The sequence below is a fragment of the Barbus barbus genome (assembly GCF_936440315.1).
Source record: "Barbus barbus genome assembly, chromosome: 19".
Classification (NCBI taxonomy): domain Eukaryota; kingdom Metazoa; phylum Chordata; class Actinopteri; order Cypriniformes; family Cyprinidae; genus Barbus; species Barbus barbus.
In genome coordinates this window covers 23,127,160-23,147,337 of record NC_136747.1, presented here as the reverse complement: position 1 = coordinate 23,147,337, position 20,178 = coordinate 23,127,160, and the positions used below count along the sequence as shown (strand labels likewise).

The window sequence follows — 20,178 nt, the reverse complement described above, 5'->3', positions numbered from 1 at the left end:
CTAATCCAACAAAGGTGACATAATCCATTTGGCAAACTCAAAACGGCAGTCCAGGACACAAATAAGACCCTTAAAACACACAATGACAGATGAGCTCACAAGTAAGTAGCCATGATGATCTTTCAAAGATATCTTCCTTTTTTTTGCCATCCAATATCACCAACTAGGGACAAACATAGCCGGGAGGAATGCAATCTGTCTGAATACAACAATTACTTGAATCTCTGGCTTTATAAAAGGAATAACAGCTGTCCCCAAAAGGGAAATTCATCACCACCCCCTTGTGGACACAAAATAGTTTGAGATTAAAGAAATAGTTCATCCAAAAATGAAGATTCAATTATAATTTGCTCAACATTATGATGTTCCAAATATGTACAGTGTTTATGGAGTACAAAAGGATAAATATTGAAGAATCTAATGGCTATATTTGTAATTTATTTATAATTAATGGCGACTGGAGCTTCAAACCAACACATTAATGTATAATTAGTACAAAAGACTTGTGCATTATAATTCAAATCAATATTTTTAATAGGGGCGGCAAAAAAGAAAAGGAAAAAAGCCTAACTAAAGTAAAATGACGCAAAATAAAACAAATTAGGACAAAACAAAACAAGACAAAATAAAATGAGAGAAGACAAAACTAAATAATTAGGCAAAACAAAAAGACTAATTAAATCAAAACAAAACATAAACAAGACAAGGAAAAGTGAAAAATAAAACAAAAACCAAATGAGACAGAACAATACAAAACAAAAAAGAGCAGGATTTCTTCTAATCAACTCAAGTTGAATAAATATGTACATATATATCGATCAAAGCAGGTCTTTAAAAGGTCTTCAAGCATGCAAAAGAGTTTGGATCTCTTGCCAAATTTAATTGGACAGGCTCCGCTCAGTGACTACAAATTGAAAAAGTTGGTTAAAATAAATGGAAAATAATTGAATCGATGTAAAAATGCAAGGTATGCAAAGTAACAGTCTATAGCACTTCTATTGCACTTTACATGGTCTACCGAAAAAATTAAGACGTAGATTGAATTGAAGCAGATTCACTTGATAACTTGCTGTTTTGAAGTCTTCATATTATACTCAATGAAACCCAATCTTCCTTATTTTTACATGGATTACTGGATTTCTCCATCCCTGTTCCAAATAATGGAAAAATATGCTTATACATCAGTAACATCACACTGAGCTAAAAGATTACAGACTATCAGATTCAGTTTTTTGGACTTCAGAACGGCACTTTACAAAGCTAAATAAAAATGCTGCATGCTCATCAGACAAAAAACGAGCTGTTAACATAATGCCATAATTCTTCTGGTTTGAGTAACAGACTTCGGCATTCAAAATCCATATTTTCCTTTAAAACAATGATAAAACAAGTATAAGCCTGTCCTCTTGCTATATATGATCCCCCTGTAAGCTTTGGATGAAGATAGAGATAGCATTTACCGTGGTGGCCTTCTCCAGATCAGCCTCTGAAGAGGTGGGGGAGAGGGGGCTGATGGGACTGAGCGAGGGAGAGCTGTCCGCACTGGAGATATATTCTGGATCAGGGACATACAGCACCTAAAGTGCAAGATATGCACAGAATTTATATTTCTATCAACTCACATGCACGCAACAAATGCCATTTTTCCAAGTAATATTAAAAGGGCTAATGAAACACAAGCAGACATGTTGTTTGGCATGATAAACATAAACATTTTCAGATTAGATCTAGTCAATATAATCCATTTTTTGCATTAAAAATATATTATATATATTCAGATTTTCATTTGATCACAAAAACAGTTTTTGATTCATCTAAACAAGTTCTAATTGTCACAAAATGCAAAGGTGAACACCAACCTATGATCAAATATTGCTGCTATAAATGCAATAGTTTAATATATTTGTAATGGCTCATCAAGAGGTTTATGCAAAAGACTAGCTTGCTTTATATATCACCTATTTCAGCCTGCTTGGCTCAGGTTTGGTTATATTTTTCTGCTTTTCCCACAGCTCTTAAACAACTGTTGTGTACTCTAGGAATAAAACTGATCTAAATCAAACACACGTCGACACATTAAAAAAATATATATTAAAAAGCCTAAATCAAGGCTTTCAAGGTGTTTGATCTCCAACAAAATAAAATGTCAAATAAAGAGATGAATTGCCATTCACAAACTCAGCAATGGAGCTATTTACTGAACAAACTGAACTTCTATTCTTCTACAAAAGCCACAGTTCTTGCCCAGAGGACTATTTCTCAATTTTAAACAGTCCCAGTTCTTCAAGATATATCTGCTCATTAATGTGAGTTACCACGATGAATCTGCTACTTAAGGAGGCATTTGAAATTTCAGGCGGGGCATATTTTTCACCTTATCCTTTATTACACTAGACTCTGGGAAAAGCAATTGACTGGAAGAGAGTTCAGCTGAACATAGAGACCATCTGCTCTGAAAATTAAAAGACCATAAGTACCTTGCCAGGGACCACAGCGCGAGAGAAGAGTTTGTTGAGCTGGACAAGCTCATTGGGAGTCGTGTCAAACTTCAACGCAATGCTGTTGAGTGTGTCCCGGGACTCCACCTAGAGTTTAGACACACAAAAAAGTTAGATATTGTTTCGTTAGCTTAAAGCAAAAAGTTCTAAAACGAAGACATCAGCTTCTACAGGGCTGACTAAGCATTCAAATCTGTTGGAACAGCAAAACAACGCCCTTGTGAAAACCAACCAATGCATTTTATGAGATGTTCACCTGTAATGAATCTTTTAAAATTACGTAACCATATACAATACTGGGAAATGTTGCAGTGATTCACATTTTCACATTAAAAACTGATAAGTTTATATGGTTAAAAATAGTTAGTAAATGCAAAACTGTTTGACAAATCTTTCAATTTTCTTTAAAAGAAAATCATTTCTTAAAAGCTATATAGTAATATTAACCACCAAAGATGTTTTAGAGGGAGAAACACATTTGTTAAATATCTTCACTGGCTGATAAATGTATAAATACAATAAATAAATAATAAAATAAAATATATATATTTTTAATATAATAAAATTCAAAAAATAAAATAATAAAATATAAAAATAGGAGTGATATTTATAATCAATATTGGAGTGATAAGCAAGATAAAATAATGCAGAATGAAATACCCAACAGTCTCTGCAAAGCTGTTATAATGAGAGGGCAGGACGACAGAATCACAAGTGAAGGTAGGTTTAATGATCAACAGTGGTAATGGTATCAGGTAAGTGAATGACAGAATCTGGGGTCGCTGGACGAACAGGCTGATGATCTAGGTTTTCCTTCTTGCAGGAGAAGAGAGGGATGAGGAAGCTGTGACAGACACACACCGCAGACTTGGGGCTTATCCGGAAACGATCTCGGAACAGATGTCACTGGAGCTGGGTCTGGAGATTGCCTAGGAGCGAGCAGAACAGGTAAGTAATCAACAGGTAAGTTTCTTAGGTAGGTACTGCACTATGACTGAGCGTAGTGAGTTAGTCCTCTTCGTACAAACGAGACTGGACGACTGGTGTTGGGCGGTGTGTGTCTTTATGCCGCGTGGGTAATGAGAAGGGAATGAGTGGCAGGTGTGCGTGATCAGTATTCTGGTGAGGGTGAGCGCTGTGATTGGGTAGCAGAACCTGGCAGATCTGTAACATTACCCCCCTCTCCACGGCCCGCTCCCGAGGGCCGAAAACCCCGACGCCGTGGCGGTCTGCCTCTTCCCCTAGGGGCAGGGCGATCTGGGTGGTTAGAGTGGAACTCTTCGAGTAGCACTGGGTCCAGCACATCATCCCTGGGGATCCAGGACCTCTCCTCAGGACCATATCCTTCCCAGTCTATGAGGTACTCTAGCCTGCCGCCTCGGCGTCGGGAGTTCAAGATCTCCTTGATCTGATAGACCGTTCCATCCTCCAATACCAGCGGGAGAGGGGGTTCTTCCTCGGGACCAGGTTCTGCAGGGGGAGAAACAGGAGGGTGAAACGGTTTTAGCAGTGATACGTGGAAGACGGGGTGAATTCTATATTGTGAGGGGAGCTGGAGCTGGTAAGTGACTGGATTGATTTGTCTGATTATGGGGAAGGGACCAACAAATCTGGGACTGAGTTTCTTGCAGGGTAGACGCAACCTGATGTCCCTAGTTGACAGCCAGACCTTCTGCCCTGGATGATACACGGGAGCCTTGGAGCGGCGGAGGTCGGCTGTCAACTTACGTCTACTCACTGCGCGCTGGAGGTGGTGATGAGCGTTGTCCCAGACCCTCTCGCTCTCCCGGAACCAGTGATCCACGGCAGGTAAGTCTGAAGGTTCACCTGACCAGGGAAACATGGGAGGTTGGAAACCAAGTATGCACTGAAATGGGGTTATACCTGTAGTAGGCTGGCGCAGGGAATTCTGGGCATACTCGGCCCAACCGATGAACTGGTTCCAGGAGTTCTGGTGGCCATGGCAGAAGGTTCGGAGGAACCGGGCTACTTCCTGGATCTTCCTCTCTGTCTGCCCGTTCGTCTGTGGATGGTAACCGGAAGACAGACTGATGGTCACACCCAGGAGCTTGAAGAAAGTCCTCCATACACGGGACACGAACTGTGGACCTCTGTCTGAGACTATATCTTCCGGGATTCCAAAATATCTGAACACATGATTAAACATTAGTTCTGCCGTTTCCATGGCTGTCGGAAGGGCCTTAAGTGGGAGTAATCGACAAGCCTTAGAGAACCGGTCTACAATCACCAGGATACAGGTGTTCCCGTCCGATGGTGGTAAGTCCGTGACAAAGTCAACTCCTAGGTGTGACCACGGTCGGTTGGGAACGGGCAGAGGAAGTAGCTTACCGGCTGGCAGATGTCGGGGAGATTTGGACATGGCACATTCCTTACATCCTTGGACGAATCTACTCACATCCTTGGCCATGTTGGGCCACCAGAAGCGCTCTCGTAGCAGCGAGAGGGTGTTGTTGGTCCCTGGGTGACCAGTGCCAAGGGAGGAGTGAACTGACTGAATGATCTGTGAGCGTTGGTTTCTGGGAATAAATTGTATACCTGGTGGGCAGCCCGGCGGAATGTTGGAGGAGACATTGGAGGAGGTAAAGCTAGGCGAGGTCCACTGGATGGGACAGACAAAAAGGGATTCTGGGAGGACTGATTCTGGAACTTCATCGTATTCTTCATGGGATTCGAATTGTCGGGAAAGAGCGTCTGCCGCTGTATTCTTGGAACCGGGTCTATAGGAAATGGAAAAGTTGAAACGGGTGAAAAACAGAGCCCATCTGGCTTGCCGGGGGTTTAATCTTTTGGCTTCTCTGAGATATTGGAGGTTTTTATGATCGGTGAGGACTAGGAACGGATGTTGGGCTCCCTCCAACCAATGTCTCCACTCCTCCAAAGCGAGCTTGATGGCTAGAAGTTCTCGGTTGCCAACATCATAGTTCCTCTCCGCCGGGCTGAGTTTACGGGAAAAGAAGGCACATGGATGGAGTCGTGGTGGTGTCCCCTGTCTCTGGGACAATATGGCGCCCACTCCTGACGTGGAGGCATCGACTTCAACCACAAACTGTTTCTCGGGGTCTGGATGTACGAGGATGGGAGCTCGGGTGAAAGCATCCTTCAACTCTTGGAAGGCTTTGGTAGCGGCTACTGTCCAGGAGAGGGATTTGGGCTTTCCCTTCAACAGGTTGGTTAGGGGACTGGCTATGGAACTGTAATTGTGGATAAACCGGCGATAGAAATTGGCGAAGCCTAGAAAGCGTTGAAGTCTCTTTACCGTGTCAGGAGTGGGCCATTCCCGGATTGCCGTAACCTTCCCCTCGTCCATCTGAATACCACCGTGGCTGATGTTATAGCCGAGGAATTGCACTGAGGGTCGATGGAACAGACACTTCTCCGCCTTAAGGAACAGGTTGAATTCCCTCAGGCGTTGTAGGACCTCCGCAACGTGGCGACGATGTTCGGCCATACTCCGGGAGTAAATCAGAATATCATCAATGTACACTAGTACAAACTTATGGAGAAACTCCCGGAGCACCTCGTGCATGAAATCTTGGAATACGGAGGGGGCGTTGACGAGCCCATAGGGCATAACAAGATATTCATAGTGGCCTGTGGGCGTGACGAAGGCGGTCTTCCATTCGTCCCCCTCACGTATTCTGACAAGATTGTAGGCGCTGCGGAGGTCTAACTTAGTGAACACGGTGGCACCTCGCAGATGTTCCAGAGCAGCTGGGACGAGGGGAAGCGGATATCTGAACTTGACAGTGATACGGTTCAAGGCTCGGTAATCAATACAAGGTCTGAGTCCTCCATCCCTCTTTGCGACAAAGAAGAAACTGGAGGAGGCAGGAGAGGTGGAAGGGCGAATGTATCCCTGCTTCAAGGCTTCCCCGATGTACTCCTCCATGGCCTTCTGCTCTGGGATGGATAGAGGATATATTTTACCACGAGGCACTGGTTCACCCGGAAGGAGGTCAATGGCGCAATCCCAGGGTCGGTGAGGTGGTAACTGTGCGGCTTTCTGGGGACAGAAGACATCCTTGAATTCATCATAACCCGGAGGAATTTCGGTGGATAGTTTCTCTGGGGGACTCTCTACGGAGGTGGTAAGTAGCTTCAGGATCTCTGCGGCTGGTCTTGTTGGTCTAGGTAGGTGTGGAAAACACTCGGGAAAACATGACTCACCCCACTTAGTGATCTCGCCCGTTCTCCATGAAATGATGGGATTGTGCTGAACTAGCCAGGGTCGTCCTAAGATGATGTCCGTAGTAGCATCTTCGAGCACCAATAATCTTATATCCTCTACATGGAGTAAACCTAATTTAAGGCATACGGGAGTAGACCATCTGTTAACTAACTTACGGCTTACCGCCTTGCCCGTCACCGATTGGATCTGGTAGTTCCTTGGGGTGATGGAGGTTGTGAGGCCGAGTTGTCTGCAGAGACTGCCCGAAATGAAGTTCCCCGCCGAACCTGAGTCGAGGAGGGCAACGACTGGAACGGAGAACGTGGGACCCATAAGAAGTGCCTCAGTGGTTAAAGGCTTGAGATTAGGGATCTCGGAATTCAAGGCACTCACCAAAAGGCGAGTTGGTCTTACTGGGCAGGTGACTCGGAGGTGCCCCTTCTCTCCACAGTACAGGCAGAGTCCTTGGGCATATCGGCGTGTCCTTTCTTGGGAGGAGAGACGAGAATTATCAACATTCATCGGCTCAGGGATGGATTCTGGTGGGTTCGGTATGACAGGGAGATAGGAGCTATGACCCGGGTTGAATTCAGACAGACACGTCTTCATGCGTGTGGCACATCGGATGGAGTGTTGAATTAAGCCCTCCAACCCCAGGGCATCATCAAAGGCGGCAAGTTGTAGACGGAGGTGAGGTGCCAAACCTTGCCGGTAGGCGGTTAACAGGGCTCGCTCGTTCCATCCGCTGGCCGCGGCTAGGGTTCTGAACTGTAGGGAGTAATCTTGGATATCGTTCTTGCCTTGGCGTAACTGATAAAGTTGATCGCAGACAGAGGAATCATAAGCAGGTTTACCGAACACATCTCTGAAGTGTTGGACGAAGGCTTGGGAGGATTGGGTAACACTGCCTCCTTGTGTCCATATGGTGCTAGCCCACTGCAGCGCTTTACCCTGGAGATGCTGGATAATGAACGCGATCTTGGCCTTCTCAGTGGAAAACAAGTGGGGCTGCATCTCAAACGCCAGGTCGCATTGTAGCAGGAAACCATTGCAATCTTCCGCCGAACCAGCGTAGGGCGCTGGTCGGACTGTCGAGTGGTTCGTGGGCAGCGAAGAAGAGATTGCGGAAGTACCTGGGCTGGGAGAGACCGCTGCTGGAGTGAGTGTTTGCTTTAAGATGTCAACCAGGTCCTGGAATGCGTCTGGATTGCTCATGTTGTTGATCGTTGATGTAATGGTCCAGTCTTCTGTTATAATGAGAGGGCAGGACGACAGAATCACAAGTGAAGGTAGGTTTAATGATCAACAGTGGTAATGGTATCAGGTAAGTGAATGACAGAATCTGGGGTCGCTGGACGAACAGGCTGATGATCTAGGTTTTCCTTCTTGCAGGAGAAGAGAGGGATGAGGAAGCTGTGACAGACACACACCGCAGACTTGGGGCTTATCCGGAAACGATCTCGGAACAGATGTCACTGGAGCTGGGTCTGGAGATTGCCTAGGAGCGAGCAGAACAGGTAAGTAATCAACAGGTAAGTTTCTTAGGTAGGTACTGCACTATGACTGAGCGTAGTGAGTTAGTCCTCTTCGTACAAACGAGACTGGACGACTGGTGTTGGGCGGTGTGTGTCTTTATGCCGCGTGGGTAATGAGAAGGGAATGAGTGGCAGGTGTGCGTGATCAGTATTCTGGTGAGGGTGAGCGCTGTGATTGGGTAGCAGAACCTGGCAGATCTGTAACAAAAGCAAGGCCCTGAAAATCAACCAATGTATTTTTATGTCCACCTGTAACAAAATGCATTATATAAAATTATGGTTACCATATAGTTTCTGTTTTGCCTCCCATTAATCTAAAAAAATGTGCAATATTAAAAGAAAATAGTGCTATTTTGTTTTCATAATTGCTACATTTATCCAGTGTTGCATGAGAATATATAAACTCACTCAACCAAACAGTTTAAATCCCCCTTTTGTATGATTTTGTACATTTCAACCTAAACTAAACAGTTTTGATATAATCTATAACTCTCTAGGTGTTAAGTCAATATCTTTCAAGAGCACACACGGTTTGATTGTGGCTGAAGCCAGAGCGCTAACCTTCAAGATACAATATCTGTCCTTCAGAGCCATGGGGAGATGATTGTCTACTTTGCAAACAGCATTCAAGAATCTCTAAATGTCAGGTTAAACATACAGAAGAGCGCACAGAGGAGCATATTGAGCTGCCTGCATGATGACCAATGAGTCTGAGAAGCTGAAAAGAAAAGAAAAAACACCTCAACAAATAAAAACAAAAGCATCTTTATGCCACAACCTTTGACAAATGATTTGATGAAACATTATGGAAACACAACATCTATAGAAAATGAACCATGAAAACCGCATTTTGTGCATTTTGCGTATTTTGCGCATTTTCAACCGTGAATTGAGTCATTATCTTGAGACACAAACTATAATTAAGCACATTCAGACTGCATGATATATATACATGTGTTTGCTGTAATGGCATGGCTTATTGCAGTTACGAGATGTGACATGCGTACGTTTTGATAAATGCCCCGGTGGCAGGATCTCAGATCACCAGATCACTCCGTCACCTGATCCAAATCATTGATTCTCATTGGGTATCGCTTACAGTCCAACAGCGGGACATAAATAATAGAGGGCCATCTCTCCGTCTGCATTCAGTTTATCCTTCAGAGGGACCCTTCACTGGCTTTACTGATCGGTCTCACACACGTCTGCATATTATCTTGTAAAAATATCAATACATACACACACTTTTATGCTTTTCAAAGAAGTCTCTAATGCTCACCAAGGCTGTAAAACCAGTAATATTGTGAAATATTACTACAATGTAAAATAACTGTTTTCTATGTTAATATATTTTAAAATGTAATTTATTTCAATGACGCAAAGCTGAATTTTCAGCATCACATGACCTTCGGAAATCATTCTAATATGCTGATTTGCTGCTAAATTATTATTGGTGCTCAATCATAAATAATTGTTATTATCAGTGTTGTTTTTTAGATGATAAAGTTTATAAAAGTGTATCACTTTTTGATCAATTTAATTTCTGTTTAGGAAGGTTGATGGCATCGTATTGTCTCCCCTGCCTAAATGAAAAAAATATATTTTTTAAAGTGCAGATATTTATTGTAATTTTTAGTCTCTGCACCTAATTAGCTGGTAGAGTGTGGTGAATGCATGAATTTAAAAATTGCACTTACCCCAAGACTTTTGGGTGGTACTCCATCACTGTTTCCACAAAAATGTTAAGCAGCTAAAACTCATCATTAATAATAATCAGAAATGTTTCTTGAGCAGCAAATCAGCATATTAGAATGATTTCTTAAGGATCATGTGACATTGAAGACTGGAGTAATGATGCTGAAAATTCAGCTTTGCATCATAGGAATAAATTACATTTTAACATATTCAAAATAAAAAAACTTTTCAAATTGTAATATTTCATAATGGTACATTTTTCATCAAATAAATACAGCCTTGGTGAGCATAAGAGACTTCTTTCAAAAACACGGTACATATATGCGCACACGTGCACACACACACACACACACACAAACTGTCCATTTCAAGTTTTACTCAAATCTCCCACCCGACTTCCAATATCTGCTATGGAATGAAAACTCGTATGAGGTACATGGATCTCATCACAGCCTTACCAATGAAGTACAGTTGCTGCGTAGCTCTAAGAGCATTGATTGATTAAGGCTATCAATCTCCACAAATCACTATGATTGGTTAGTGTGGATATTAGGGTGTGTAATTACAGAGGGAAAGTGTACGGTTTCACAACACTGACAATAAGAAAGAGAAAGGTGGGGGCTTGGTTACAACACACCAACAGCACTACCTACAAAAAAAATAAAAAATTCTGGAAATTATTTTTAAATGCCTTCATAGCAGTTTCAATAAACTTTCTCAGCGACCAGGGAATACAGAAAAAGCAAAAATCTATTACCCAAACCTAAGTATTAAAATTGGGCATTTACCTCATCCTGCACTGTACATGCAACAAACACGAATCATATTGAGGTGCTATTATTTTCCCAAGTGATCAGACTCACTGCCATAGACTAGAGCCAAGCCTGATAGAAATTTATAGAGAATATCATAGAAAATTTGTGATGGACTCTTTTTACTTGGACCAGTAAGTATTCATCTAGCAACCACCCAGAATATCAGAGCAACTGCATAGCAATACACTGGCAAACGCACACAACTCCCTGGCATCATGACTGGTAAATTTGCAAGGGTACCACTCACTTTTTCCCCCCTAGAAAATGCAAAAAAAAAATAAATAAATAAATAAAGCTTTTGATATTGATATCATATATCCTAAAATTATACTACTCAAATTTCACATGCTTCAAGTAAAATTTGAACCTTTTAACATGCAGTAAAATGGTTGGGTATATTTATATAAACGATTTATATAAAAAATAATATATAAATATATTGTGAACTAAATTAAAATTTGCCTTGACAAATAACTGAAATAATTGAGCTGAAACCCTAAAATTACTAACTGGGAAAAAAAAGAAAAAACAACAACTAACACAGCAACTAAAACAGAACTTACAGTCAAATAAATTAAACCTAATAATATTTAAAAAGAACAAAAACTAATAAAAATCGACAAAAGTACATACAATTAGCTATATAAAATTTAAATTAATATTAGTATTAAAAATTTAAATAATATTAAACTGAAAACTGATCATATAAATATAAAAGCTTATTCAAAATAGTAATAAAAACATTAAAACAGTATATAAATAATACTAAAATAGCAGTGATCCTGATATTATCTAATTTCAATATCAGGTCAATACTATAATTTAAAAATTTACAAGAATTTAAAAAATACATATAAACATACTACAAATTTTTACTGCAAAAACTATGAATAAAATAAAAAACTATATATATATAAAACTAAATTTCTATATATATATACCCACACAGACTTTCTAAATAAAGCTCTATTTTTTGCAGTTAAAGGTGGCTGATAGAAGCACAAGTGAGCCGCCACCTCGCCCCTGTCTCCCTCTCCCAGCATCCCTGGCAATGCCACTGTTACCATGGAGAAAGTCACCACCTGATTTGAGGTCATCTCAAGAGCATATGGAAAAGCTCTCTCTTGCTTTCTCTTTCTCTCCCTCTTTCTCAAATCGATTCAAATGATAAAGGCATATTTCTGAACAGACTTACACAACAACATAACCCCATCTCATTTTATTACAGATTGACATATTTTCCTTTCACAACACCTGGCTTCACCGCAAAAAGACAAACCAACTACCACCAACAACAGCAATTAAAGTCACTCCGGCAGCACACAATAACAGCGATGCAGCGTGAATGAATCATACCTGATGTTCACATTTTCATCCCAAACATAATTACACACATGTGGCTGTGTGTACACACATTCATCCTCAGTCCAGCACGCAAACACACACACACACACACACACCGGTGCATTATGTAAACAGAGCCACCTGGATCAGACAGACAACATCTAATACTCACCACATACTCCATGGTGCCTTTGGGCCTCTGGAAGGATATCCTCCGCACATCTTTCCTCTCCAGCACACTCTTTTTCTGCCCGATGTCTGAAAGTAAACGAGGAAGAGCGCGGGTTACACTAGTCATGGTCCTCCTCTCTCTTCTCATCTCTGCGCTCCGCTCGGTCTGTTCCCCCCCACCCCTTGCATTTGTTCGTCTGTTAGCACCAGCGAGAGAGAGAGGGCGCTTGTTGTTAGTCCGCCTGCCCGCTCCGCTCACAGGGGAGTGGCTCTTAGCTCTAGCTGCCGCTGCCATGCAGGTCACTGTGTGCTTGGATACACCTCTCCAGCTCGCTCTATTGGGACATCAGGCTCGGCTGTGAGTCTAAGTGTCCTGGTGACAAGAAAATGCCATTAAGCGGTGGAAATATTTTGTGAATGGGTTATAAATGTAATTTTTATGAGCATACTTATGTGGGGATCTACTGTGTGCTCTGTGCCAGCCGTATGTGAATGTCTCAGTTTATAGCACAGCAGATCTGATTCTGATATTTAGACGTGGCGAATAAAATAAGGGTGATTTGTGTTTGGATGATTCAAATCTGCACTTAACATAATAAAATAATGTGATATTTTTTAAACTCGAGTTTATTGGAAAAATCACAACAATGTGGTTCCTCATTACTTTTCTGTATAATGTATTAAAATGTAAAGTAACACTTTAGGGACCAATTCTCACTATTAACTAGCTGCTTATTAGCATGCTTATTATTAACATATTGGCTGTTTATTACTACTTATAAAGCACATATTCTGCATGAATATAAATATAATCCTACCCATTACCTAAATTTAACAACTACCTTACTAACTATTAATAACCAGAAAATTTAGAGTTTACTGAGGTCAAAGTTGTAGTTAATGGTTTGTTAATGGCGATAACTGGACCTTAAAATAAAGAGTGACCAAATGTAAAATAATAAAATATGCAAATGTTATAATAAAATATGTATATCTCTTGTCCAAATATAACTCCAATTTTGTTTCAACTAAAAATCCATCATAAAAACATGGATTACTACATTACATATTAAAGTTTAACTATATTAAAGTCTAAAGAAATGGCTAATTTTATTGTGCATAATTTTCAAGCTAAGCTGTAATTTTCTCAAATTACACAAATATTTAACTGTATTTTGTAAAGCTAAAATGCAATAAAGATTAAATTAACTACCGTCGAAAACGTGTTTTAAGAGAGTTTATTTTCTATTTCTATTTTGCAAACACCACAGGACTGAAAGTAACCAATGTTGAAGAAATACTATCAGGAAAGCAGCCGGTCCTGATGGGATAACCGGCCGTGTTCTGAGGTCCTGCGCCGATCAGCTCGCTGGTTTGTTCACTTCTATCTTTAATGAGTCCCTTGCTACCACCGTGGTTCCCACCTCATTCAAAAAATCCATCATTATCCCTGTGCCAAAGAACAATAAACCCTCTTGCCTGAATGACTATCGCCCAGTTGCCCTCACATCTATAGTCATGAAGGTTTTTGAGAGACTTGTAAAGAGCCACATTTGCTCCTCCATCCCTGATACTCTGGACCCTCTTCAGTTTGCCTATCGCCCAAACAGATCCACGGACGATGCCATTTCTCACGTTCTCCACTCTTCCCTCACACACTTGGATAGCAACAATGGAAATTATGTAAGGCTGCTATTCATTGACTATAGCTCAGCTTTCAACACTATAGCCAATCAAGCTGGCATCTAAACTCACAGACCTCGGCCTAAACTCCTCACTCTGTGACTGGATTCAAGACTTCCTCACCGGCAGACCTCAAGTGGTGAAAGTTGGCCAGTTCACCTCAAACTCCATCACTCTGAACATAGGAGCCCCACAGGGCTGTGTCCTGAGTCCCCTGCTCTACTCTCTCTACACGCATGACTACGTGTCCTCTCACAGCTCCACATCTATTGTCAAATTCGCTGATGATACTGTGGTTCTGGGCCTCATCTCCAACAACGATGAGACCGCATACTTGGACGAGGTAGAGAGACTCACATCATGGTGCCAGGACAACTGTCTCTCTCTGAATGTGAGCAAAACTAAAGAGCTGATCATGGACTTCAGGAAGAGACAGCAGCAGCCCTACACTCCTCTTATGATCAGTGGGACCCCTGTGGAGAGGGTGAGCAGCTTCAAGTACCTCGGTGTAAACATCTCCGAGAACCTGACTTGGACTACACACATCCAAACACAGGTAAAGAAAGCCAGGCAAAGACTGTACCATCTGCGACAGCTGAGGAAATTCAGGGTCTCACCAGCAATCCTGAAAACTTTCTATTCAGGGACCATAGAAAGTGTATTGACTCAGTGCATCTCAGTGTGGTATGGAAACAGCTCCAATCAGGACTGCAAAGCACTACAGAGAGTTGTGCGCTTAGCTGAGCGCATCTCAGGGTCTGCTCTCCCCTCTCTGCAGGACATCTACCTCAAACGCTGCAAAAGTAGAGCTGTCAAAATAATCAAGGACTCAAATCACCCTGGTAACCGTCTATTCACTTTGCTTCCATCTGGTAAGCGCTTCCGTAGCCTGATGGCAAAAACTGAGAGACTTAGGAGGAGCTTCTTCCCCCAGGCCATCAGGCTCCTAAACTCTAACTCTGTGTCATAACATCACTTGACTCCATGTAAATATCACCATATCAATAAGCTATTCATAATTTTTCTCTACCTCATATTGCTGCTATTATATACCCTGTACAACTTTTTTGCACATTATTTTGCACATTCCTCTTAGTACTATTTAAGTCAACAACATACTGACCTGCACATTTATATTTATATTTTTTATCTATCTTTTTATTTTATTCTTTTATTTTATTTTATTTTTTTTTCTACTTTCTTCTCTTAATATTTGTATACTTTATAATTGCACTGTCCTTGGAGCGGACCTGACCTACATTTCACTGCTGGTTATACTCTGTATAATTGTGTATGTGACAAATAAAACTCTTGAATCTTGAATCTATATATATAATCAACATTAACATTAACATGAGTGTTGAAAACAGTTCTGTTGTTTAATTTTTGTGAAAACAGTAATGTTTTTACAGAACAGCCTTTATTTGAAATGTTACTTAATTATAAATGTCCTTACTTTCACTTTTAATTAATTCAATGCATCCTTGCACAATAAAAGTATCAATTTCTTTCAAAAATAAAAATCCTATACTGACCCAAAACTTTTGAACAGTAGTGTATACCAAAACCTGAATATACAGCTGACGCAAGCAGCCCACAAACACTGGCCTAAAGGACAACTGACAGCAAATCAGTCCAGATAGCCCCTTTACTATCTCAGGACAACAAATCATGCTCTCAGCCTCATATTATCTTGGCACCTCCGGCCATGACAGGATATTTTTAGAGCAGGTTCCCAACAGTGGCGGAAATGACTCCCTGACTGATACCCGTGAGCAGATGCCTTCACAGACGCTCACCGACGGGGGTGAAGGGTCTTTGGGTGAGAATGGACGGTGTTCACTGTGGGACGGGTTTCCTGCAGACTTTAGTTTCAATTCACCCCAGACAAACTAATCAGACTCTCCTGGAAAAGTAAGGTGTCAGGGTTAGAACTAAATCTTTAGATCCTGATTGTCTTTAGCCAAGATCTGAATTTTCAAACCAAACTGACCTTGAAGGAACATAAGAATGAAACAATACCTATATTTTCTAAAAATAATAGGTAAATTGCAAATGGCAAGTTTTTCAAAAGGAAATCATAATTTCTATCCCTTGTTACATATTCATGAAATAAGACAGAACATCTAACTATGGTGATTGTGCATAAACACATTCTCATTAAAAGTCTATATACGTTCCGACTGGCCAGCCTCAACTGGTTCTTTGTTCTTCAAAGATTAAAGGAAGCTGGAGTCATTAAGTCATAAAGTCATTCTTCCTCAGTGTAAGCTTGAGGTAAAGACAGCGTACCAGGACTGTTTGAAATGCCAGCTGCACACTTCAACACAAATGAGACTCCAGGGACTCCTCTGTCAAAGTACCTGAGCTAGACGCTGGGAGGTGCTGAGGATACAACTTTGGCATTAAACGCGACACATGCAGGCCAATTTATTCTGTGGTGTCCCTTTTGTCCCATAAATATCCCATCATAATGAAACTGCAAGGGCCAGCAGTTTAAGCCGAACATTAAAGGGACCAGATATTGAAAATGGGCATTTTACTTGCTCTTCTGAAATAAACGAGTTCAGTGCACCATTTGGACACTAAACTGCCTTTCAAGACCTCGAATACTAAAGTCTGTGATATACTCCTGGCTAAGTTCTTTTTCATTCTTGCTTAGAGGTAAAAATAAGTTTAAAATACCAATGCAGCGTTATTAGTAAACATATTAGTGTAAATATGTGCAGTCCACTTTCCACTCAATAACATAATAAACACACAACAAAAATGACAGTGGTGAGAAAACAGCAGTTAAGAAAGCATCCTACGCTATCTCACGGCAATTCGTACGTGGCTAATTCTTACTCGTACGATTTAGTACGATTAGTCTAAACCCCAGTGACGGGTAGGTTTAGGGGCGGGGTTAGGTGTAGGTCATTCGTACAAATTCATACAAATTGGCAACTCGTAAAATACGTACGACTTAGCAAAAATCGTATGAATTTGTACGAGTGAGGTCATACGAATTTGTACGAATTAGCCACCTCGAATTAGCCACCTCACATTTCGATTTCAATATGAAACAAAGACCACACCTATTCATTACATACAGTTATTGCTATAGACCAATGGTAGTTTGAAGGTGTTTACCAGCTAGAGTGAACATTCCAGAAATTTCGCATTAGCCATTTAAAATTCCCCCCAAAAAACTCCAAACAAATGTCCTTTTGGCCTGTTTTTGTTTGAAATGACGTGACACCAGTTTGTTCTTCTTTTTTTCTTGAGGTATATTAAGCTGCACAAACAGACCAATCCAAAGCTGTCATGGTTATGATGTCAGTCTTACATTAGCAAAAACATTTTATACTCAACTCATAGAAAAATAACTGATCTCCCTAAAATAAGAGAATTGATGGATTTCATTTTACCAATATCACAAATGTGATTATCTAAAGGAAAGATATTGTCATCTTAAAGACTCTTACTCTTTAAAAAGGCAGAGTAAGAAATATCTTTCTAAAAAGAGATTTGTTTGCATATGCACTCAGGATTGCAGCATTTGTTTTCTTGCAGTGAGATTCGCCAAAGTCGAAAGCAGAGAGGGCTTGAAAAGTGTTTAGGTCAGCTGTGAGAAATACCAACACAGCAGTCTACCGTCTCCTCCCATCACCTGTCACGTTACAGGAAAGAGGAGCAGGACTCCCGAGTCATTACATGGATTTATAAACTGCTGTCAATCAAAGTGTCTGTCACTCCCTTCACTCCACGGCTGTGGGGTTGAACGAGTTACTCACATCTACTCGTACTTGAGTGGCTCTACAACTTTTTAATTGCTTTAGGAGTGGAGATTGATTATTTTTGAAAAGCAATAGAAATTAATCATGAAATAGTAATGGGACTATTTTTTAATATATATATATATATATATATATATATAATTACATTTTATTTTAAAGGACTATGTTGGTTTAATTTCAACACAGTTCGTTTTAATTAATTACGCAAACTTAACAAAGGGAAAAGTGCATTTAACAAAGCTATTTTTGAGTTAAAACACACTTTAAACAACACCAGTGAGAATGTGATGTGTTAAATTAAAATGTTACCAAACATTTGAAATGGTATTCACCAAATCTTTCCATCTTTTACACATTTGCACAACTGTTTTATACATCAGTTGGCATGTTGTAAAGTGAGACGGCACACCAGCAACAAAACAGCCAGCCTGGAATCAGTATAAATCACATTTAGTGAATCAACCAATGAGAAATGAGTCCAGTGGCAAGTTTAGAAATGTGATATATTGAGTCAAATTATCCTTGCACATAGCGCCCTGACTTTGCTTCCACAATAAATCTGTGATATATGCCATGTAATCTGCCTGAGCAGCAAAATAACATTCAAAATGCATCGTTTAATCAGCTCGACTACACGTGCAGCTACAGCAACTAAAATGAATGATGAAAATCAAAAAAGCACTCCAATATGACAAGACAAGCTCTTTAATTTGTGTTATTCTGCTTTAAACTGCTCGATTTAAGTAACTTTGGAGACTTGAAACTTGATTTGACACAATGCCTGTTAAAAATAGGCCACATTTACTTCTATCACAAGACAACTCAACCACAAGCAGTTGTGTCCATGCTTTGCTTTTTTATTTTTTTATTTTATTTTTATATTAGTTTATTTAATAATGCAATAATAATAAACAAATGTACCCATTAAAACTATACATCTAATACTTATTATAAAGCAGAAAAATACAAGTTTCATTCTAAATTTCTTATTAATTAATCTGCATTGTTTACATTTCAGTAATTTGTTACCTATAGTGTATATACTGCAAGTTTAAAACACTCTCTGCTGGCTCAACTCAGTAGTGTCTGCAAATGCAGGTAAAACTTGTGGAATTATGACTTTACAGGAACTGGTCAAGTTTGTAAGCTTACCAACCAAAAAGAAAAGAAATAAATGCCAGACATTTACTGTAGATTGATTATGGGGAAGTAACACTTGCAATTTCCTATTTTAGTGTTTTTCTACAGGAGTTCTGCATCCATTGCACTTCACTTGAGAAGATTAGTTTTTGTGAGCGTGTATGTGTGCCACATAGAGGCTCAATCTCCAAAACATGCGCACAGCTATAAAAGGCTTTAAGAGCCAAGACTGCTGCACTGTGCTTTTTCTTTAACCCCTGATGGTTCTGAAAACAGACAGAAAGCATCCAGGACAACAAATATACTAATTGCATCATGTTCACAGAACAACCGGATCCATTAGATGCAAAAGCAACATTTAAGAACAAGCACAAATTTGTAAAGCCTCTGGGAAAAGTCCCATATCTAAGTTACACTGATAAAACATTTATAAAAAGCATTTATATAAACTCAGATGTGATACTGTTTAAGACGGTGAACAAATCACCATGATTAACAGCCTAATTAGTTTGACTTACAGCATCTAGTAAACTAAACCGGCAGAGATCTGATCAAAGGGCTTTGATTAAAAGATTTTCTCAACAGACAGTTAATTGGGAGAGACACCCAACTGCTGGAAAACTAATAGCAGAACTGCATCATCAGTCCCATGAGACTGAACTGAAGCCTCAGGCTGGCATCGACCCTGCCCTGCAGGTAACAATGAGAAACATTAGCCGTAATGGAAGCAATGCTGGGAAGTCGCAAAATACCTCCAGTATCTGTCCTTTGAGAAACATCTTGCTGAAGTCATTACTGCATGCTCACAAGGTTAACCGAGCTGTGGCTGTCTGGGTATTAAACTACACCAAATGCACCCTTACATGCTCACCTGAGGGTCCGAGTGCATTTATTCACCTAAAACGCTCCTAAAATGGGTTTTAGGAAGTTTAATGCATCATGGCTATTTGTAGTCATGCTCAAGACATCAGAAGCTGTTTGAAAAGAGCTTGAAAAAGCAAGACTAGTGGAAACTCAAAGTTCAATATTGCAGATGTTCTTGCTATTTTAGTGCATTATTTATGGTGAGCAACTTTGCAAAAATGTTGTTCTGCTACTAACTTTTAAACTGTCTTCAGAGCTTCACGTGAGCAAAAACAAGTGGGTTTTAATTTACAGCCCAACTAGATTGTCCACCATGTTGGAATTTAAAACTGTATTGCTTTATTTAGACCAATCACCACAAAAGACTAGATTTTTAGTTTTTGAGAACCCCATTATTACACCCAAATGAAACTGATAGTGAAAAAGCCAAACTTGAATTGTGAGGCTGCAAATTGCCAAATGTTA

At 40.3% G+C, this 20,178-nt stretch overlaps 1 protein-coding gene across 1 annotated transcript in view; it reads right to left on the bottom strand.

The window, feature by feature from the left end:
- LOC306885112 (oxidation resistance protein 1-like) overlaps positions 1 to 20,178 on the bottom strand; it is a 51,109-nt gene that overhangs the window by 16,276 nt on the left and 14,655 nt on the right. The window contains exons 4-6 of the mRNA XM_079441454.1: positions 12,249 to 12,334; positions 2,478 to 2,585; positions 1,461 to 1,577 (exon numbers count right to left, since the gene is read on the bottom strand). Coding sequence (XP_079297580.1) covers positions 1,461 to 1,577; positions 2,478 to 2,585; positions 12,249 to 12,334 — 311 coding nt within the window. The remainder of the gene's footprint in view (positions 1 to 1,460; positions 1,578 to 2,477; positions 2,586 to 12,248; positions 12,335 to 20,178) is intronic.